Below are 23,251 nucleotides of genomic sequence, written 5' to 3'. Positions count from 1 at the left end.
GTGTGTATGTTTATGCTGTGTGCCTGTGTGCAGGCCAGATAACTTCCAGAACTCTGGTCTTTCCTTCCACCATGTAGGTCCTGGGTATTGAACTCAGGTCCAATCAGGATTGTCAGCAAGCACCTTTACCACTGAGCCACCCAGCCGGCCTTACATGAAGAGTATGTCTTTCTCACTCCTGCTCTTTTATTTGCTGAATTTGAAAAACAACTTTTGGAAAACTAACAATGGTTTCCTTGTGAGACCCACCTCCCCGCTCCTTTCCCTTCCAGTTCTTGTCCTTATGTGTTGAATCTGTGTGTATGTGTTCATGTATATACGTGTGTTGCTTGTAGTGGCCAGAGACTGACTGGTGTCTTCCTCAACTGCTCTCTACCTCGCTGTCTGTCTCTTTCTGAGGGTATAGCTTGCCCACGGTCAGCAGGCCCCAGGGATCGTCTTGTCCCCGCCTCCTAAGCTCTGTGATCACTGCTACACCTGGCTTGTCCCTACGTCACGGGGATTGAACTCGGATCTTCTTGCTTGCCTGGCGAGCTTTTTACCTACAGAACTATCTTCCTGACTTCACCTTTGAATTTCTTATCCTCCTGCCTCTACTTCCCAAGTTCTGGAATTTCAGGCATGCACTGATGTGGGGGATCCAACCCAAGGCTTCAACATGCCGGACAAGTGCTCTATCAGCCTATGTGTTTACCCAGCTCATAAGAAGGTTCATCGTCTTCTGTTTGTTTGGTGTTTTTTGTTTGTTTGTTTGTTTTTGTTTTGTTTTGTTTTGTTTTTTTAATTTTTTTTCTGGAGCTGGGGACCGAACCCAGGGCCTTGAGCTTGCTAGGCAAGTGCTCTACCACTGAGCTAAATCCCCAACCCCATTTTTTTGTTTGTTTGGGTTTTTTTTTCTTTTCATCGTCTTCTGATTACAAGTTTGGATAGGTCTGTTGAATGCACATTGAATGGCCACTGCGTGCCAGTCTTGACAGCACATTGCTCACCTAGGAAACCTTGCCAGTAACTGAAGGGTGAGGAAACCAGGAAACAGGGTCAGATAACTCACCGGGCTGGCATAGGAGTCTGTCCAGCTCACTACTGTGTTTTAGTGGCCAAGTTGAACTCATTTGCAATAGGAGCTCAAATATATATTGTGAAATAGTTACATATGTAAAATCTCACAACTGGTGAGTGACAAGTTTGGGGTTCAGCCCGGTCTGTCTGGGTCCAAAGGATGTGACTATTTCTCCTTCAGTGGTGCTGGGAGTCAGAGCTGGGGTCTGGTACAGGCCTAGCTTGTACTGTACCATGTAGCCATATCCCAGCTCCAAAGATTATATTTGTATGTGTGTGTGTATACATACATACATACATACACACACATATGAATATATATTATACATGTAATATAGGTTATATAATTAATATATATCAATATAAAATGAATATCTGTATGTAGATTTGTATAAATAAATATAGATATTCATTTGATTTTGAGACTGGGTCTCACTGTAGTGATGGCCGGCCTTGGAATTGGCTAAGTAGACCAGAATGGCCTCCAGCTCAATGACTGTTCTTAGGCACTGTGTGTCTCTGCAGAAGCCACAATGCTTCTCCTCTCCTTCTCATGCTAGAACACTATCTCTCTCAGCTCTGCAAAGCTACAAAGTAAGCAAATACTTCTTAGAGGAGAGATGACCCGACAGAAAAGGAAGTCTGTTCAGTTGTGCAGAACAGCGTGGTTTGGAGTAGAATGCAGACTTTGCTTAGATTGTTAAAAGTAAGACGGTACCTTGAAAAGGGAATGCCTCTGGTGACTGTTCAGGTTGTGACCCTCTAGACAGCGGAGAGAGTTTCCTATGGCTGTGACAAAACACCATGATCAAGAGCAACCTGGGGAGGGTGGGTTTATTTCAGCTTATCGTTCATAGAACGTCATCCAGAGAAGTCAGGGCTGGAGCTCCAGGCAGGAGCCTGGTGGCATCAGTTCTCGGTACAGAGGCCTTGGAGGAGTGCTGTGTACTGGCTTGCTTCTTCTCATCGCTTGCTCTTACACCATGTGTCATCACCTGCCTGGGCGGCCCCGCCCCCAGTGAACTGGCCCCACCCACATCCATCAGCAAGTCCTAGAGGCTTGCCCACAAGCCAATCTGATGGGAACATTTTCTTTTTTCTTTTTTCTTTTTTTTTTTTTTTTGGTTCTTTTTTTCGGAGCTGGGGACCGAACCCAGGGCCTTGCGCTTCCTAGGCAAGCGCTCTACCACTGAGCTAAATCCCCAACCCTGGGAACATTTTCTTAGTTGAAGTTTCTCTTTCCAAAGCTTCCTGGCAAGCATTTATATATTAGCATTGTATCAGAGGAACTCCAGGGTGTCAAGTATGATAGTATATTTCTTTTTCTTCTTCTTCCTCCTCCTCTTCCTCTTCTTTTGGTATTTCAAGACAGGGTTTCTCTGTGTAGCCCTGGTTGCCCTGAAACTCACTCTGTAGACCAGGCTGGTCTCGAACTCCGATCTGCCTGCCTTTGCTTCCCAAATACTTGGGTTAAATGGATGAACTGCCACTCCCTGTTCGTTTCTTTTCTCTGTTACTGTTTGTGATTCCTCTTCATGCCCACTGGATCAGTCTCATCCCTTAAAGCACCTCAGTAATCAACAAGACCGTCCATCTTTTACATTAAGGAAGCTGTGGACAGGTCGACCCCAAGTGAGCTACATGTTACTGTTAAGTCCTGTGAGTTTCTGGAGCTGATGTACCATTATAGATGGCCTCAGTATTAACCAGGTGTCCCTTTGTGATTTTAGGGGATTCAGACTGATGACAAAGGCCATATCCTAGTGGACGAGTTCCAGAATACCAATGTCAAAGGCGTCTATGCCGTGGGCGATGTCTGTGGGAAAGCACTTCTCACCCCAGGTAATGCTTCTTCCTTCTCAGGAGGAGAGGCCTGTGTGCTCTCTAAACCTGCCCAGCTTTTCACAGTCACAGTCCTGACAGCAGCATTAAAAGAGCTCACTTCCTTGTCATTGAAGTAGATGGAGGCCAGATACCGCACATTTTCTCAATAAAATCCATTACTCCTTAGCTGTGTTGATCTTTCCCATTGCTGTCACAAAATACTGAAAAAGTCAATGGAAGGAAGGGCTTGTCTTGGCTCTAGGGTGTCAGATCCTCAGTCCATCACAGTGGGCAGGGCAAGGCAGCAGGAGCATGTGGCTGCTGGTCACATTGCGTCTGTGCCCACGAAGCAGAGAGACAAATGTTAGTGTTCAGCTTTCCTTTTCCTCTTTCCCTCTGTCTGCTCCAGGATGCCAGCCCAAGGGATGTTGCTGCCCATATTCAGGGTGGGTCCACTCTCCTCAGTTAAACCTCTCTGGAAAACTCCTCATAGTCAAGGGCTCTGTCTCCCAGTTCATTCTAAATCCATTCAAGTGGACAAGGATGATTAGTTACATGATTAGCAAATTCTGAGATCCTCATAAAGAATGTTGGGGTCCAGGAGTCACCTCACAAACCACGCACACACTGATCTCAGTCAGACAGGGGCAGGTTTTGAGCATTTGGCCACAGACCAGACTCAGGAGCTGGCTGTGACCATGAGCCAGGTTCCTACAGAGCTTTGAAGCCTTGAAATCCACAAACATCTGTGCCAAGTTAAATCACCAGGCAGGATTTAGGGATGAGGACTTCCTTAGGAACATGTCTTTGTGGTACATTATCTAGTCCTCCTTGGTGGGGGTATTCAACTGTGACGACTTGTTGTGTCGTCTAACATTCTTGTCTTAACTTGCCAACCAGGATATCAGTTACCCACGTACATGTCTCTCTATGCCAAGTAGGGCGTCAGTTCTCAGGGAGGTCTTGGTCTTAAAACTTAAACTTTACTTGACCCCTACTCAAGATGGAAGTCTTACTCCCAATAGCTTCTTACACTGGTGCAGGTGTCTCTCATGTTGGGGTCTATCCTAGAGGCGGCTTTATAAGAGCAAAAAACATAAACGCTCATACACAGATGCAGGAAGGTGTTGCCTAGTGGTTGGTTTGGGTCCAGGCTTATTGTGTCTAACTATACACAATAGTGACCTTTATTGTGATTGGTTTCCAAGAACACCAAAGCACGGAATATAACAGAATCTGCAGTTAACCAAAGCATGAGAGAGTTTCCTTATAGTAGTAGTAACCACACAGAACGGTGGGTAATAGGTACCAGTTACCCAGGCCTTGACATTTTAGCTAAGCCTTAACAGAGAAGACCTTTCGTACAGGTTACCTTCTGAAGACTCAGACAGTTGGCGTGCTTGTGTGAGAGGGGTCGGTTTCTCTAGTGCTGATGCCCTTGCCTTCACTCCTGTGCCTCAACCCACTTCAGAAACATCCAAGACGTCTGCCACAGCCGGCTGCTGTGTCATTTTCTGCTCTTGGTCTGTCCGTCTGTGAGACCTCACCTGACTCTTCAAATGTCCTAATGTCTTACCTCAGCGTGAAAGTCCACTCTCTTTCTCCATTGTTTTAAGTAAAAGTGAGATATTGGTGGCACACAATATGATGTTTTAAAGTATTTCCCATCCTTGTGGAGAGCTTGCTTTTTTTATTTCAAAAAATAATTAAAATCCACGCTCAGTGGCTTTTCATTTGGGTTGCTTTTTGGTTGGTTGGTTTTTATGATCTTTCAAGGCAGGGTTTCTCTGTTGTAGTTCTGGCTGTCCTGGAACTCCCTCAACTAGGCTGGCCTCAAACTCAGGGATCCCCTTGTTTCTGCCACCCAAGTGCTGTGATTCGAGGCGTGCGTCACTGACTACTCTGGACAGTTTTTAATATGCAATATATCGTGTACTTAATTGCATAATTATATTAATAACAGTAGTTACCATGCTGTGCGTCAGATCTCTTGAAATAGTTATCCTAACCGAAATCTTACGTCCTTTGACAAGACTTTGAAAAACACCCTCGCATCATCTAAAGATGTCTACTACTAGCTTGTCTTAGGGAAAAAAAAAACCCACTAATTTCATATCAGTAAATTAATAACTGATATACTTTTTGGACTCGGGCCTTTTAAGGAGAAGACATAGGCATGAAAACAGGTTAAACATAAGCAAGCTTTTTAGTTACAAAAAAAAAAAAATCACCTTACCGAAGTAGAAATAAAAACGGGTCAAACTGGTTTGTTCTATACATTATAAATATCCTGCCGAAAGCGAATGTCCTCATTAAGTAGGTCCACTTCTCGGGGACGAGGAATGCAGGGCTTGTTAAGCCCATAGTTTTGAGTGGTTCCTGACGGTAACTCTCGGTATCCATTATGCTAAAGTAGACACGTGAGTGGCATTGATGGAGAGTTCGGTCAGAGGTGCGCCAGACCAGTAAGTGGCTGTTAGGATAGAGCCGCCATGTTAAAACACACAGTAAAACCGAGACTGTCTTTCCTGTCATTGTAGTTGCGATCGCTGCTGGCCGGAAACTCGCCCATAGACTTTTTGAGGGCAAAGAAGATTCCAGGTTGGACTATGACAACATCCCTACCGTGGTCTTCAGCCACCCGCCTATCGGGACAGTGGGGCTCACTGAAGGTAGGCATTTTAAAATGAGGGTAGGTAATTCGTGGTTTCTTCTCTAAACTGTCATCGGCCCAAATAGCCGTCTCCCAGGTCACAGGGACACTTTTGTTTAGTCTGCAGTCGCAGTTCTCAAGCCAGGAGTGCTTGGAGAGGGTAATTCCCCCTCCCCCTCTTTATACCTAAATAACCTAAAAGTTGACAAAAGATTACAAAGGACTCCCCTGTGTCCTTATTATTTTTCCTTATCATTTTACAGCCTATATACACACTGTACATCTTTTAAAAAAATGTATTTATTTATTTTATGTACATGAGTACACTGTAGCTGTCTTCAGACACACCAGAAGAGGGCATTGGATCCTCATTACAGATGGTTGTGAGCCACCATGTAGTTGCTGGGAATTGAACTCAGGACCTCTGGAAGAGCAGTCGGTGCTCTTAACCACCGAGCCATCTCTCCCACACCTTATTTAAGAACACAGGTCTTCACTTACATGAAGTTTTAAGATGGGAAAACATCAATTCACATAGTATTATTTAAACTTAAGACTTTGGGCAGTTTTTGCCAGCCATCTCAAATATCATTTGAATCACAGCACCGCCCACTCACAGTCCAGAATTCGGTCTAGCACAGCCTACTGCAGGCAGCTTGGTCTCATTCAGTCAGAGGCACAGCTCCTCCGTGTCTGATGTGACACAGATGTTTATTTTGTAGAATGCCCTTTACTTCGGTATGGTTGGTTGCTTCTTGTTCGTTTGACTCAGGTCTGTCTCTGGCTACCACTCTCTCGTAGCTCTCTGAAATAGTTTTTGATGCAGATTTTCCTTCTCGTGCGTGCGTTGTAGATGAAGCCGTCCATAAGTATGGCAAAGACAATGTGAAAATCTACTCGACCGCCTTCACCCCGATGTATCACGCTGTGACCACGAGGAAGACGAAATGCGTGATGAAGATGGTTTGTGCCAACAAAGAGGAGAAGGTACTGGGGAAATGGGGTTTCTTAGGGGGGTTCTGAGTTCCTCACCTTTGAAGAGAGATTCTGTTCCTCTTTTAAAGTGAGGTTCTATTCTCAGCATTGCAAGACGTAATGACTGTCGTAAAGATAAAGATGATTGACCGCCGCTCCAAAGAGACAGGAAGCTCAGAAATAGTGGTAAAGGGGTCCTGGAAAGACGGCCTTGTGGCAGGCACCCACATTAGTCAGGTGGTTCTCAGCCACCTGTCACTTTAGCTCGAAGGGGATCTGGAACCTTCTTCTGGCCTATTGGGGGCCATGTGTACAGAGTCACAGAGCCGCAGACAAATACATAAATGTGAAATAAATCCTTTAAAAATGTAGTGGTAAGTGTGTTTCAAAAATAAGACAAAATTTAAAGTACTAAAACAGTGAGTGGAAATTTAGTCGATCAGTTTTTGAAAGTTAACTGTCTCTTGGTTTAACTTTCTGAGGGTCCACCAAATGGGTTCTGGTGTTTCGAAGGATTTTCTGCCTCCCTGATTTTCCATTTCCCCTACATCTTTTTTATTTTTTCTTAAATAATATTTATTTTTATTTAATGTACATTGGTGACTTGACTGCTTGTCACCTGTGTGAGGGTGTCCCAACCCCTGGAGTTGCAGACAGTTGTGAGCTGCTATGTGGTTGCTGGGAATTGAACCTGGGTCCTCTAGGAAAATAGCTTGTGCTCTTAACCACTGAGTCATCTCTCCAGCCCCACCAGTGTCTTCTTCACGTAGCTACTTCGGTGGGTGTTGTGTGATCTCTCAGTAGAGTTTCGAGCAGGATTTGAATGGGTTTTTATTCTAGTTTTAAAGATAGGTTTAGTTCTGATTCTCACGCTTACTGAGCCTTTCCTTCCGGTCGGATTAAATCCTAAGGAGGACGTGCCCATGTGTAGAGGATTAGGCTTACATGGAGTATTCCTGTTTGCTTGGATTTTTGAAACTAGCTCTTACCACATAGCCTGGTCCAGATATCCTGATCTTTGTGCCTCATCCTCCCCAGTTGTAAGATCCGTACCACACGCCGCCAGTACCTGGCTGTGACATTATGTTATGAGATGACCCAACAGGTAGAGGTGCTTGCTGAAAGGCCTGATGATAGCACCGGTCCCCTGATTCCATAGGTTGTCACAGAGAGCCAACTCCCAGGAGATTCCCCTGACCTCCCCCTGATACTGAAAATAGCCCACGTGTCTGCTGACTCCTCCCCTGTACGTGCACTGTCTCTACAGCCTCCCCCCACACACAGTGAAAGAAACATCAATGCAAATGTCTGTTAAGGGGCTGAGGAGATGGCTCAGCGGTTAGGAGCACTGACTGCTCTTCCAGAGGTCCTGAGTTCAATTCCCAGCAACCACATGGTAGCTCTCAACCACCTGTAATGGGATGTGACGCCCTCTTCTGGTGTGTCTGAAGACAGCAGCAGGGTACTCATATAAATAAAACAAATAAGTCTTTTAAAAAAGTGTATTTTAAAATTTTGGCTATAGTAATAGTTTTCAGTGTATATTTATTACAAGTTATATATCTGATTTGAGGGACTTCAAGCTCCAAGACATAGTCTGTGGTTTTTAGTTCAGCATCTTAGACTGGCAGAAACAGAGACTCGGAACAGCAGAGGAGAGGGGCTCGTGGCAATAAAACACAGCCTCTGCCCAGATCCATCCTCAGGGCCTGCAGTTGCCACCTCAGAGTCAGCAGGGCCCTGCCCTCTCTCTTCACATTCTGCCAGGGTCTTGGCATGGTGGTGTAGCTCATGATCTCAGCACTGAGGAGGCTGAGGCTGGAGGATCAGGAGTTTGAGGTTAGGCCAGGCTTATACAGCAAGAGCCAGAGACAATCGTGTTCAAAGAGAAGTGCATGGGACAGGAAGAAAGCAAGGCATGTGCCGGAAGGAAACCCTGGAGCAGGCTGCAGAGGGCCTCCTGGGCTTACCTGCACTGACTTGGATTAGAAAGACGATTAGAATTTTAGTGTGGTTTCGGACATTCCATCCACGCGTTCTGCCCCCTGAGCTATCGTATTTATCCCGGATCTGACGTCCGTCCATAATTTCTGTTTTCTCCCAGGTGGTTGGCATCCATATGCAGGGGATTGGCTGCGATGAGATGCTTCAGGGCTTCGCTGTAGCAGTGAAAATGGGGGCCACCAAGGCCGACTTCGACAATACGGTCGCCATTCATCCTACCTCTTCAGAAGAGCTGGTCACACTGCGCTGAGAGCCCCGGGACTCGTGGCTAGCGGTCCGACCAGTGGGCCTCTGGGAGGAACCAATCAAGTTTACGTCCTGCGCCAGCTTTATAGATTTCTGTATTTTAATCAGGAACTTCTGGTGGTGTAAATTTCTAGTTAAGCAAAAAATCGAGGTCTTAAGTGTCTAATCATAAGGTTGTTTTGTTAATCCGGGGTTGGTTTTCATGTGATAATATTTACACTAGTTAGCATTTTGATTTCTTTTTTTTAATTAACAGCCTGTGTTCTTTGTGTTTTTCTTGCTTTGGCCTCATTCCAAGTTTAAATATATGAAGTACACGGAAGTTAGCACACCTGACGGATGACTATAGCAGCTAATTTTTTTTTTTTTTTTCTGTGCAGCCCAGGGTAAGCTCAAACAACTCAAAATCCTCCAGCTACAGCCTCATGAGCGCTGCAGTTCTGGGCATGCGTGGCCTCTCCCGGCCTAGCTTGCTAGTTTTATATGATGGTAAGTCTCCATCTATAAATATGCAAGTGTACAGAATACATGTGTGCTTTTCGACCTGGTGTTTCTGTATGGGAAAGCTGCCCCGAGAGGATGCTACCTCTGTTCTTCTGTCTTTAGTGATGTTTAAATGGTTTGCATTATTTTCATGAAATGAAGTGCGTTAAGGTTAGGAGACTGAGGCTGGTAAAGGAGAAGTTTCCTGGAGATGACTGTGTGCAGGAGGGAAGGCCACCCAAGGGCCCTTCCTTCTGAGTAATCCCGGTTCCGTCAGGCGTTTCAGTATTTCTGTGTTGTTTTTTTTTTTTTTAATGAAAACTATTCCAAAATTTTGAAATTCACTGCATTGTCCTATAAAATTTGTTATGAACTGTACTGCTATCAGTTTATTTTCTAAGACTTTTCACAGTGGGAGAACAGATACCAACATCTGTGGGGAAGAAGTCTCTTTAAAACTTTCAGTGCTTCTGGCTTTTGCAGAGGACTCAGTTGGGCTTCCAGCTCCTCGGTGCTGGCTCTCAGCCATCTGTAACTTCAGGGCCAGGAGGTCTGACTCCCTCTTCTGGCCTTTGAAGGTATTACACATGGTATATAACTACATACACAGGTAAAACGCTTTTAACACATGAAACAAGTGAAATCTTTAAAAGAAAAGAAAAGAAAACAAAGCAAAATCGTGAAGTCCCTGGGATATAACAGACAGTCTCAGCGGATAGTGGAAGAGCAGCCTGGGAAAATAACATAGGCCAGGTGTCTTAGTCAGGGTTCCTATTCCTACACAAACATCATGACCAAGAAGCAAGTTGGGGAGGAAACCATTCAGCTTACACTTCCACATTGCTGTTCATCACCAAAGGAAGTCAGAACAGGAACTCAAACAGGGTAGGAACCTGGAGGCAGGAGCTGATACAGAGGCCATGGAGGGTACTGTTTACTAGCTTGCTTCCCCTGGCTTGCTCAACTTGGTTTCTTATAGAACCCAGGACCACCAGCCCAGGGATGGCACCACCCACAATGGGCTAGGCCATTCCTCCCCTCGATCACTAATTGTGAAAATGCCTTACAGCTGGGTCTCATAGAGGCATTTCCTCAACTGAGGCCCCTTTCTCTGTGATAACTCCAGCTTGTGTCAAGTTGACACACAAAACCAGCCAGCACACCAGGTATGGTGGTACACACCAGCTCTGGAGAGGGAGTGGCCAGGAGTAACAGACAACCTGGGTCACATGAGACCCTTTCTTTTAACAAAAAGGGTGTGTGTGTGTGTGTGTGTGTGTGTATGTGTGTGTGTGTGTTGTGGGCGCACATGTTATATCCCTAATTCTGTTGTCTTTATCAGCTGAGAAAACAAATTCCTCCTCCTTAGTAGGTTTCATGAACAATACAGTGCGACTGGGTTTTTTGTTAAGCTTATCCTGGGTGACTTTCTGAGTGCCCACAGTCAGCATCCGCGCTGACTTCTGGGGTGGACCCAGCGCCGATGAAATACAAGTGCATTGGTAACTATATTATGTGTTTGTGGTGGGAATAAAATAGGATCTCCAGATATGGATTTTCGATGGGTACAAGTGTTCCCTGCTCTCAGTAACCTGAAAAATAGTGTGCCAAGTTTCTGGGCTCCACTGGGGCTGCCAATCTTATTCTGCACATGTACCAAAGTTGAGGAATACCTCTGCTGGGAGAGAAGGCTCCAAGAGCCAGCGCCATTCCAACACAGTATATGTGTGTTTATCCTGGTCTTTAGTGCTGGGGATGGAGCCCAGGGCCTTGAATACACAGGATACAGGCTCTGCTACAGAGCCACATCCTGAGCCCTATCCCTTATTCCCACTGGTGTCCTTGTGGTCCCGCATGGGTCCACAGTAAACCAACAGACTATGTCCTCATCCGTCCTCAGACTAGCCTAGCCCTTGAGGTGCCGTGACTTGACAGCCCTTCATAACCCCAAATGCAAATATGAACAAGGATCTGCCATGTAGCCCAAGATAGCCCACACTTGCGATCCTCCTGCCACAGCCTACCAAATGTGACACTGTGCATACATCTCCATACCCTGCATGAGTAAAAATGTTTCTGAACAAATAACAGGACAGTGACGCACAGGACAGCTGTGAGGTTTATTGACAGAAGGGGGCACCTTGAAGAATCAAAGAGGTCCTACTAATAATTGAGATAAAAGCCTTAGGTTGGAGCTCTCTTCCGGAAATGGGATATTGTCACTGTAATTACGCATTGTTAGAAGTTCTAGTGACTTTGGAAAAGAAGGTAAGAGCTGGAGAAATGGCCAGAGTGTTGTGTTGCTGGGTAACAAACTACCCCAAGATGTAGTATCTTAAAACAGAAGCTTGCTCCACCTCAGACCAGTGAGAATGGCTAAGATAAAAAACTCAGGTGACAACAGATGCTGGCAAGGATGTGGAAAAAGAGGAACACTCCTCCATTGTTGGTGGGATTGCAAACTGGTACAACCATTCTGGAAATCAGTCTGAAGGTTCCTCAGAAAATTGGACATTAAACTACCTAAGGACCCAGCTATACCTCTCTTGGGCATATACCCAAAAGATGCCCCAACATATAACAAAGACACATGCTCCCCTGTGTTCATAGCAGCCTTATTTATAATAGCCAGAAGCTGGAAAGAACCCAGATGCCCTTCAACAGAGGAATGGATACAGAAAATATAGTACATTTACACAATGGAGTACTACTCTGCTATTAAAAACAATGACTTCATGAAATTCTTAGGCAAATGGATGGAACTAGAAAATATCCTGAGTGAGGTAATCCAATCACAGAAAAACAAAACAAACAAACAAACAAAAAAATACACCCATGGTATGCACTCACTGATAAGTGGATTTTAGCCCAACAGCTCAGATCACCCAATATACAATCCATAAACCACATGAAGCTCAAGAAGAGGGACGACCAAAGTGCGGATGCTTCAGTCCTTAAAAGGTAGAACAAAATATTCACAGGAGGAGATATGGAGACAAAGTTTGGAGTAAAGACTGAACGGTCATTCAGAGCCTGCTCCACCTGGGGATCCAGCCCGTATACATACAGCCACCAAACCCAGATAATATTGCTGATGCCAAGAAGTGCATGCTGACAGGAGCCTGATATAGCTGTCTCCTGAGAGGCTCTACCAGAGCATGACAAATACAGAGGTGAATGCTAACAGCAAACCATTGAACTGAGAACGGGGTCCCTGTTGGAGGAGTTAGAGAAAGGTTTGAAGGAGCTGAAGGGTCTTGCAACCCCATAAGAACTACAATGCCAACCAGCCAGAGCTCCCAGGGACTAAACCACTACCCAAAGAGTATACATAGACTGACCCATGGCTCCAGTTGCATATGTAGCAGAGGATGGCCTTGTTGGGCACCAGAGGGAGAAGCCCTTGGTCCTGCCAAGGCTGGACCTCCCAGTTTAGGGGAATGTCAGGGTCGGGAAGCAGGAAGGGGTGGGTGGTTGGGTGGAGGAAAGGGGATAACATTTGAAATGTAAATTAAAAAAAAAAAAAAGACCAAAATCCAAACAAAACAGACAAAAAACCAGAAGCTTGCAGTACAGTTTAGCTTGAGGGGCTTCAAACAGCTTCTGTGCCTGCCCCTTAATGAACCATCTGATCTTTTGGCCCATATGGCCTGGCGCCCTGTTTGGTCCCCCGCATCTGTGCAGAGCCCTCTCATTCTACACACCTCACCAGAAGCCTGCTGGATGCTGTGCCTCTTCCTCAGGAGAGAAGGGCCAAATTAGACCATCTAATTACGTACCTAAAAAGGGTATCTCCACTGGGCCATGGTGTATCTTTATGAGTTTGAAGCTGACCAGGTCTACTGAGTGACTTCCAGGATGGCCAGGACTGCACAGAGAAACCCTGTCTGGAAAAAAAAATAGAAGAAATTGTCACTACATACTGTACATTGGTAGACCGCTAACATTTTGCCTGGGTTAGTAGGCTACTGCGTTTTCATTGGATTTACTTCCGCTCCTGGCTGGTAAATGTCTCACCGGTACAGTTGTTGGTACTTGAAGAGCAGTGCCATTTGAGCCTAACATCTTCATTACCACCTTCATCAAAGCAGCTGTGACCTAGGGCAAGGCACTCAAGATGGAGAGCCCATTTGTCCTTCCTTGTAAAAGGCAGGAGTGGAGGGTTATCAGCCTTCACCTGAGACCTCAGCCACCTTCGCCTGCATGTGTGACAGCTGAGTCAAATTCTCACCCAGCTGAAGATAATCACGTGGTCTCAGGAGGCCCTCGAGTGTGGAAGGTTAAGAGAGGGACTCCATCTACACAGCACTGGGGAAGTCTTCACCTGTGTGAGATTCACAGTGGGTTGGCTCTTTGTGGGTTTACCTATGACCCTGTAAGGAACTCTTAACTCATGGGTTGGCCAAGTTGACCTTTGGTAGAGAGCGTTGTTTTGACCTGTTGCGATTCCCTATCTGGGTAAGAAGATATTTTTTTACATCTTCACAGGAAAAGTTCACTCAATAGGACTTGTGTTTACTTGGTCCAGACAGTGTTTTGTCTTCAATGGAATGGACCAGTGTGGGAGGGAAAACAGTCCAATTTGTTGCGAATCAGACTGTGACAGACTGGAGGATACATCCCTGAGACAAGTTCTGGCCAGCTGTAAGCAGTCTGCTTAGTGGCCCTTTTTTGTAATGTGGACAAAAAGCCTTGCTAGATCAACAGGTACGTACTAGGTGTCTTAATGTTCTCTTGCTGTGAAGAGACACCAAGACCACTGAAATTCTTACTAAGGGAAGCTTTTAATTGGAGCTGGCTTAAAGTTTCAAAGGTCTAGTTTATTTTCACCATCACGGGAAACATGGCATCATGCAGGCAGACCTGATGCAGAAGTAGCTGAGAGTTCTACATCTGGATCCGCAGGCAGCAGGAAGAAGAGAGATACTGGCCTGGCTTGAGTGTTTGAAACCCCAAAACCCATCCCCAGAGACACATTTCCTCCATGACTACTCCAACGAGGCCACACCTCCTAATTCCTCTGAAGTACTACCCATTCCCTAATGACCAAGCATTCAGATACATGAGCCAGTGGGGCCACCCCTACTCAAACCATCAGAGGCCAAAGGTGTTGGATCCCTTGGAGGTGGAGTTACAGTTGTGAGCTGCCTGTGTGTGATTGGTGTTTAGAAAGGAACTTGGGTCCTCTGGAAGAGCAGTAAGTGCTATTAACCACTGAGTCATCTCTCCAGCTCCATAAATATTTTTAAGTGAAATGGCAGTATAGGTTAGGAATACAATCAAGATTAACAGCAGACCACACGAATGAAGGTATTTAAATGACCCCACCATTCCTAGGGGCTTTCTTTTACGGGATTCAAGCAGAGTTTTGCTTTTAGGGGCGTACCTAGCTTGGGTGGTTTTGACAGATTTACATAACAGTTTCTGTAAATGTCCCTTGCCATGTTATATCTGATTACAATAGAATGCACACCTGACTGTGCACAGGTATATTTGGTAAATGGGATTTTCCTTGAAGGTTCACTTTGAAAACAGAATTTCCCTTATACGTGAATCCAAAACCAGTTCGGCAGATTAGCCTGCCTGCCCTCTTAGGGGACGCAAGTGGTGAAGTATTATCTGGTAGAATCTGTCCACGTTTAATGGTTATTAAGGGAGCAGATAACTTCTTTCACTATTCAGAGCATGGGGGGCAGGGTGTGTGGCCTCATAAATGTGGGGGCTGGCTTGCTGTCAGGTAGGTGGATGCGTTGTTCAGAGTAAAGAGTGTGGAAGGTAGCACATGCAGGTAAGGGACTCAGGCTCCCAAGTGCATTCTTGGAAGAGGGATGTGTGGAGCCCAAACCAAGAAGAGACCCAGATTTTAGGCTAGCCTGCCCCATATCTGGTACAAGAGTTGCAACTTGAGTTACCATGTGGTTAGGACTATGACAGACCATTGTCATTCTCCCAGGATCCATCTGACTTCTGCATGGGGGTGGAATGGGGCTTACCCATGTGGTACTGTTTTTGGTTTATAATGTGACCAAGTAGACACAGATAGACTCTCCCATCATAACCTTTAGTCATGTGCGGAAATTCTGCCAGCTGCTAAATAGGTCTATTCTCTGATCTATGGGATGGATTCAGAGACCCATGAGGACCATGACATGCTCCAGAAGACGCCCACTCTGGCTCTCCACAGTGAGATTTTGTGTTCGGAATAGTGTCTGTTTAGAACCAGTGTTTCTGAAGTCTTTCCCCTAAGGGACTCTAGTACAAGATGTAAAAAAGGGGCGGGAACAGTTCCAGTCTGGGGATCACGCTCTCTTTATAGTTCTGGCTCCCGTGGGCCATTTGAACTAGCACTAATTTATCTCAGATTAATATCTCTCCTGGCGGCTCTCTACTAACTGCGCACTCTGGTTCCAGCTACCCGGCGAAATCATGGTTCTAGAAGTCCAGCAGCAGCTCTGCCCACACTTCCAGCAACCGCCTCCTGGTTAAAGTATAAACTCCCAGCCACCTGGTAAAATCAAGACTCAATAAACTGTAACCCGACAATCAGATTTATAGTTAAATTCTCAATTTACAATACATCCACAGAATAAATGCACTGCCAATTAGTAAAAATAGAAACCGCTCACCTAGACAAGATAAAATTGACCTAAACCACCTGGATCGGAATCGTCTTCCTCTGTCATCTCCATCTTCCTCCTTTGCCCCTCCTCCTCCCTCCTTCCTAGACTTTTCCCCGCCCACCCTTCCTTCTTGTCCAGTGATAGGCTTCACCTTATCCTGGGCCCGCCTTGCTGCATAATGACATCAACCTACAACAATAGAATTCTCTGTAAATGTAAAATTAGGGCAGTGGGACCAGATCTTTCCAAAAGAGGAAGTAGTCCGGCTGTTATTCAAAGATTTGGGTTTGTAAACTGGGTCAACCTGAGAACTGACAGACTCTACGTTTTCCACTTACACACAGAATGTGAGATTTATAGGATGAATGTCTATTCCACTCATAGGAACGCGTTGTCCAACCAGCCATCCCACAGGATTGGCTACCCTGATTAACTACTTCCCAATACAGAAACCACACCCGCATGCCTTTAGCAAATGATTGTTGTTGCCACTTGGCCTGTTGTCCTGAGATCCTGCGTGTTTTCTGAGTTTGTGTGTGTGTGTGTGTGTGTGTGTGTGTGTGTGTGTGTGTGTGTGAATGTGTGTGTGCGTGTGTTTGTGTGTATACAGTAGGAAAACAGAAGGATTTATTTATTTATGTCAGGTCATTTCCAAATTTCATGGGATTCTTTTCTTCTTGGTTTATTGGTGACATGTGACGCCAGTTTTAGATTGGTAGGGATAAAAAGAAAGAGAATAGTGATTGGGAAGACATTCTATGAAAAGCAAGAAGTGACAGCAACTTAAAACCATTCATTCATTTATTCATTCATTCATTCAGAAGTATGTATTCGTGGGGTGGGGTGGAGAGGTGGCTAAGAGGTTAAAAGCACTGGCTGCTCTTCCGGAGGACCATATGGCAGCTCACAACCTTCTACAACACCAGTAGCAGGGGACTTAGTATCTCATCTGGCTTCCAAAAGCACCAGGCACACATACATGCTGGTAAAACACTCATACATTAAAAATAATTAAATAGGGCTGGGGATTTAGCTCAGTGGTAGAGCGCTTACCTAGGAAGTGCAAGGCCCTGGGTTCGGTCCCCAGCTCCGAAAAAAAGAACCAAAAAAAAAAAAATAATAATAATTAAATAAATAAATAAATCGTTTTAAAAATGTAAGTGTGTTTTGGGCTGATGAGGTGACTAAGTGGATAAAGCACTTCCCGTGTAAGTTGAGGACCAGAGTTCAGTTCCCCACGACCCACGTTGCAGTGGAGCTGGGGGTGGGATTGTCATAGTTGACAGGTAGAGCGCATGCTCAAGGCTGTGGATTGGAGTCGCAGTGCCATAAAAATAAACGGAGGCAGGCGTGACGGATGGCTGTAATTCCGTCACTCTAGAAGCAGAGAAGGAGTTTCTGGGGCAAAGCTGGCTAGCGAGACTTGAGAGAATTAACAAGCTCCAGGTTCATCGAGAGACCCTGCCTCAATAAACGTAAGGGGGAAAGAATCAGGAAGACACCTGACGTCAACTTCCGGTCTCTACACATGTGCGCCACAACTTATTTTTGGTCTCCCTATGGTCACGCATGTACGTATGCAAGCATGCTGCCACACAAATACTTAACAAGAAAATATTGCGTACCTACCACAGCTTAGCTCTGATGGGTAACAATGGAACTTCTAGGAAGTATGAAAAGGGAAAAAAATGCACATTTTCACTGATGTCAACTGAAGGAATTGTTTTATCATTTACATATTTAAGTGCTGGAGATTAAAATAAATAAATAAAGATTTGAGTGTGCCCCACCCTACCAGGGAGCTACACTCTCAGCCCTATTACTGAGTGAATGTTTTAAAATCTTTGTTTCTCACTTGGATGGGGGAAAATAAAAAGATGTTTATTTCAAAATTAGAGGTACATTTAACCCCTTTCACTTTACGCAGACCTTGAGGCAGATGTACATTTCCTCAGATGCCCAACCCTAGACTAGAGGACTGGCTACACCTTCCCTCCCAGCCTCATTCACAGTCAGACTGGAAGGGCGGCTCCTGGAGTCGTCCACCATCCTCTGTGGTCACAATGGCCTCTGGTATTTGTAGTCCCGTTTCCCAGATGCTGCCTCTTTACCCCTTGCATCCTGATTTGTCATGAGCCTGACCTCTGTACAGTGTGAGCTGCCCACAGCCAAACCGACCTCTCTGATGTTCCTCCAAAGGATCTCCACTGAGTTTCCAGGGCTCTTGGCTCAGGCTGCTGTCTGCTCTGGATCATTTTAGTGTTGTGACATTTTAATCCTGGTGGTATTTCTTTACTCTTCCTCCTACTTAGACATAGGGACCATTCATGATCACGTTTAGAATAAAAATATTCACTGGAAGTTCACGGGTGAATCACAAAACATTAAATTCTCCCTATTTACTAAGGCAACACTTCTCAACCAACAAGTCTATTGATTGTTTAATATTTAGTGAGCATGGACTTCGAGCCTAGCCAATTAATGGAGATGCATTCCTTTAAATAAATTTTTGAATGACTTTGTCTTTTAGGAATCACTTAGAAAGCTATTTGTATTGGTCAGGGTTCTCTAAGAGTAACAGGAGTTATAGAATGTAATGTGTGAAAAAAAAAAGAAAAAAATGCAAACAGCAAACACCATCATTTTAAAGGGATTGGGGATTTAGCTCAGTGGTAGAGCGCTTGCCTAGCAAGGGCAAGGCCCTGGGTTCGGTCCCCAGCTCCGAAAAAGAAAAAAAAAAAAAAAAGAAAAAAAATGCAAACAGAATGTAACGTTGGGGGGGGGGGCTGGAACTCCCTCTGTAGACCAGGTTGTTTTTTTGTTTTTTTTTTAAGATTTACTTATTTATTATTTATGAGTACACTGTAGCTGTCTTCAGATACACCAGAAGAGGGCATCAGATCCCATTACAGATGGTTGTGAGTCACCATGTGGTTGCTGGGAATTGAACTCATGACTTCTGGAAGAGCAGTCAGTCCTCTTAACCGGTGAGCCATCTCTCCAGCCCCCCAGGTTGGTCTTGAACTCACAGAGACATGTCTCGGCCTCCTGAAGGGTGGATGTCATAACATCCAGCTGATATGATTCCTTAAGAAAACTAGATATAGATGATTGGAGGCGTGGCTCTACGGTAAAGTACTTGCCTAGCATGTGTGAGTCACACACACACACACACACACACACACACAAACACATGAACCCACACAGAGATGGGGGAGAGAGGGAGGGAAAGATGAAAGATAAAGAGGAAGAGATAGACTAGAGAGAGAGAGAGGAGAGTCAATGTGACCCAGTAATCACTTCTTTGCATATACCCAAAAGAACAGAAGGAATAGCAAGCATATATTGCATCATTTTACCATCATCAAAAAACAAAACAAACAAACAAACAAAGGAAACGAGAAACAGCCCAGTGGTGGTGGCTCAAATCTTTATTCCTAGCACTTGGGAGGCAGAGGAAGTAGATATCTGCTAGTTCAAGGGTAGCTTGATCTACAGAGAGAGTTTCAGGATAGCCAAGGCTACACAGAGAAACTCTGCCTTAAACAAACCAAACAAAACACAGAAACAACCCAAAGTTCAACAGATAAATACAAAACAAAATATAGTATGTGAAATACTATTCAGCCTTACAAAGGAAGGAAATGCTGATAACACGGTATTCATGGATAAACTTTGAAGGCATTGCAGTCAATGAAGCAACCCAGATAGAAACACTAAATTGCAAATATGCCTGTCCAGACCAGGATGTTTTCACATCCTCCCACTTGCAACAGCCTTTCACCACAGAAAGATGTATATGACCCCAAAGGAACAGGCACAGTCAAGAGAGGCTTCGAACGTAGAATCGACAGGATTGGCTGACAAACCCCAGTGGCTGAGAGGATGGATTCCCACAGGTTACCAGAGCAACCTCACACCTGGCCCCTGAAAGCTGACTGCCAAACTTTCCAACAGATTTGCACGCTGGTTGTAAAACACAGCCTTTATTAAAGTTAAAACTAAAAAGCACATTTAAAATAAAGTAAATTGCAATAAAGTAAATTATCATTAACTGCAATTAGGTAAATCACATTAAAAACAAAGGTTACAAAGATTCTAAGTTTATTCTTGATTGATTGTTCTATGATTCGTCATCTTGGAGGGATCTCCATCTACTGTGTTTGTTTTATGGAGATAAGAGTGTAGAGGGGAAGGAAGTTATACCACACAGCCCTCTCTACAGCTCCCCATCCACTGATGTCGCTGGGTCAGCAGCTTGAATTAGGTCAAGGTAGAAGAATTGACAGTGTGGGACTTAACAAGGCCGCAAACTAGTGCTTGCTACCTTTACCAGGAGGGCATTGGGAGGACCCAATCTCTGACTCAGGTAACTAATAGACAGTGTCACTTCAATAACTAAGCGGACATCAAGGAGCAAGGTTGAGGACAAAGCATTAAGGTTTTGTATTTTGTGTGTGTGTATGTGTGTGTATGTCTGTATGTGTATGTCTCTATGTGTGTATGTGTGTGTATGTATGTGTATGTCTGTGTGTGTATATCTGTATGTGTAGGTCTGTGTGGTATGTGTGTGTATGTATGTGTATGTCTGTGTGTGTATGTCTGTATGTGTGTGGTATGTGTATATGTACATGTATGTCTATGTATGTGTGTGGTGTGTGTGTATATGTGTGTATGTATATGTGTGTGTATGTCTATGCATGTGTGTGTGTCTGTGTATGTATTTTATGTCTATGTATGTGTGTGTGGTGTGTGTGTATGTCTGTGTGTGGTGTGTGTGTATATGTGTGTGTATGTATATGTGTGTGTATGTCTATGCATGTGTGTGTATGTATTTTATGTCTATGTATGTGTGTGTGGTGTGTGTGTATATGTGTATGTATGTATATGTGTGTGTATGTCTATGCATGTGTGTGTGTATGTACTGTATGTCTATGTATATGTGTGTGGTGTGTGTATATGTGTGTGTATGTCTATGCATGTGTGTGTGTGTATGTATTGTATGTCTATGTATGTGTGTCTGGTGTGTGTATATGTGTGTATGTCTATGTATGTGTGTGTCTGTATGTGCCTATGTGTACGTGTTGTCTTGTGTATGCCAGAGGAGGATGTTCAGTTCTTTCTGTCACTCTCCACCTTATTTTTGAGGTAGGGTTTCTTGCTGAACCTGCAGCTCACTGTTTCTGATAGGCTGACTGGCCAGTGAGGCCTGGGGCTCTGCCTATATCTGGCTTCCAACAATGTGGTTATAGACATGTACCACTCTCCCCGGCTTTCAAGTGGGAGCTGGGAATAAGAACTCAGGTCCTCAGGTTTGCATAGCTAGCACTCTACTCGCAGAAACCTCCCCATCCCCGCCCCATCATAATATCAAGTTTTGGGTATATCAGAGTTGAGGGGCGAACATAAAAGGGACTAAATTTAGGAACTATTTTAACCATGGAAAGAGGTTGAAGGATCACATGGGAGTTGGGGAAAGGCAAGTTAATGACCAAAAATGGATTGCTTCAGGTTTTTCATTGTTGCCTCGCTCATACCTAATCCAATCAAAAAAATTTTTTTCTTTTGTTTTTTTCGGAGCTGGGGACCGAACCCAGGGCCTTGCGCTTGCTAGGCAAGCGCTCTACCACTGAGCTAAATCCCCAACCTCCCAATCAAAATTTATTTACACTTTGTATTTTTTTTTTGTAAGGATCAAACTCAGGGCCTCACACACCGTAAACAGTACTCTACCACTCACCTACCTACGCCCTAGCCCTCAACGGTAATTTTAAAAAGATATTTGTCTTTATGAAGCCTATCTAAAGCATTCGGCATCAGGTGATCACGCTGCGTTAGGCTACGCAACGTCAAACTCAATTACATAGCAACAGTGACACCCACAACTCCCACAATCCTGTTGGGTCACACAGCTGAGACTCGATTAAGTATGCAATGGAGCCGATGGGAGCAAAAGTTCAACAGTGTTCAGTAAATAGCTCACACAGTTTGGAGAGCAGGGAGAACCAGTGTGTGGTCTGCAGCTAAGGGGACACCTGAGAGCCCCTATGGTGGCAGCAGCGTAGGTGGGTGGGTGGGGCCTGTGCCCGGCTGTTCCCAGACAGTCTTCTGCCAATTGAGTCTCAATGATTTTATTTGTGTGTTTTATACATTTGTGTGTGTGTGTGTGTGTGTGTGTGTGTGTGTGTGTGTGTGTGTGTGTGTGTGTGTGTGTGTGTCAGAGCCACAGTGCGCATGTGGAGGCAGAGAACAAGTTGTCCGCTCTCTCCTTCCCTCCCTGGGTTCCAGTGATGGTTCACAGGGCACAGATTTGACAACAGACCCCTTTGCCTGCTGAGCCACTGTCCTGGCCCAGGTCTTTTAATTTTTACAATTATATAAAGTATCAGGGTATAGAAAGTGACATAAGGCTTGAAAATCTTTCGAGTAATGCTACCATTTATTTATTTACTCTCTCTCTCTCTCTCTCTCTCTCTCTCTCTCTCTCTCTCTCTTTTCTTTTCTTTTAGACAGGGTCTTACATAACCGGGCTGGCCTCAGACTGCTGATTTTCCCGCCCCTGCCTACCAAGTAGTGACACCACAGGCATGCACACACCCCCCAGCCCCATCATACATTTTAAAACAAAGCCTCACATCTGGGCTTTACAATTGATTTCCCTGATTTCTTGGATCGTTAGAAACATCCTAACGGCTCGTTATATTAATGTAAATCATAGCAAGGCTTGCTTGCTTAGATGTGGTAGGTCCTTTGTACAGTAAATTAACTTATGAGTATCTATGCATATAATTACGGCTTACTTCGAATAAGTGCTGTGTCTGAAACTTCTCATCAGTGTAATTGACGAGGAGGTTGTTTAGCAATGGGTGGACGCCACTGTGTCGACAATAATTCATTCCCAGCCTTCCTTTCTCCCCAGAAACGTCATCCTAGAGGCTGGGCTACAGCAAGGCTGTGGTAGGGTGCTTGCTTAGCATGGCTAAGGCCCTGGAATCAGACACAAGCGCCAGCAGAAGACAGCGTCGTCCCTTTGTTCTTACAGAGGATTCTGGGTTGTGTTTGGGTTGTATTTGTTTGTTTGTTTGTTTGTTTTGGTTTTGGGGTTGTTTTGGTTTTTTTTTTTTTTTTTGGTTTTTTGGTTTGTGTTTTTTAATTATGTAGGTGATGTTGACATCTTCACAGCCCTGGTGACACTGGCACCGGTGAATGCTCGCGGCTACACTCTCATTTTCATACCATTGTTTTGGTAGATTTTTATTACATTTATTTGTGAATTTAATTGGATACATAAATCCATAAGGCAACACGAGGGATTTGGCTCCTTCCTTCCATGTGGGTACTAGGGATCAAACTCAGGTCCTCAGACTGGGAAAAAGAGGGGGTAGGG

At 44.7% G+C, this 23,251-nt stretch overlaps 2 protein-coding genes and 1 long non-coding RNA gene across 5 annotated transcripts in view; 1 reads left to right on the top strand and 2 right to left on the bottom strand.

Annotated features, from left to right (window-relative positions):
• Positions 1–9,622, top strand: part of Gsr (glutathione-disulfide reductase) — a 43,009-nt gene extending 33,387 nt beyond the window's left edge. For 2 of the 4 annotated variants that reach the window (XR_015639283.1, XR_015639284.1), the window contains exons 10-12: positions 5,424–5,555; positions 6,390–6,523; positions 8,616–9,622. Coding sequence is in view for 2 of the 4 variants with exons in the window: in XM_087587400.1 (XP_087443526.1) it covers positions 2,790–2,901; positions 5,424–5,555; positions 6,390–6,523; positions 8,616–8,765 (528 nt within the window). In the remaining 2 variants the exon portion in view is untranslated. 4 annotated transcript variants of the gene reach the window in all.
• The window catches only part of Erich1 (glutamate-rich 1), a gene marked incomplete at its 5' end in the record, with an annotated part of 52,793,804 nt that overhangs the window by 17,055,129 nt on the left and 35,715,424 nt on the right, over positions 1–23,251 (bottom strand).
• Positions 1,868–15,949, bottom strand: LOC120097494 (uncharacterized). The gene is made up of 3 exons (XR_015640403.1): positions 15,871–15,949; positions 13,024–13,131; positions 1,868–3,402 (listed from the first exon to the last, which is right to left on the bottom strand). It is a non-coding gene; the product is annotated as an uncharacterized LOC120097494 (long non-coding RNA).

The sequence above is a fragment of the Rattus norvegicus genome, chromosome 16 (assembly GCF_021556685.1).
Source record: "Rattus norvegicus strain SHRSP/BbbUtx chromosome 16, alternate assembly SHRSP_T2T, whole genome shotgun sequence".
NCBI lineage: Eukaryota > Metazoa > Chordata > Mammalia > Rodentia > Muridae > Rattus > Rattus norvegicus.
Note: the sequence above shows the minus strand (reverse complement) of the source record. Positions and strands in the feature narration are given on the sequence as shown.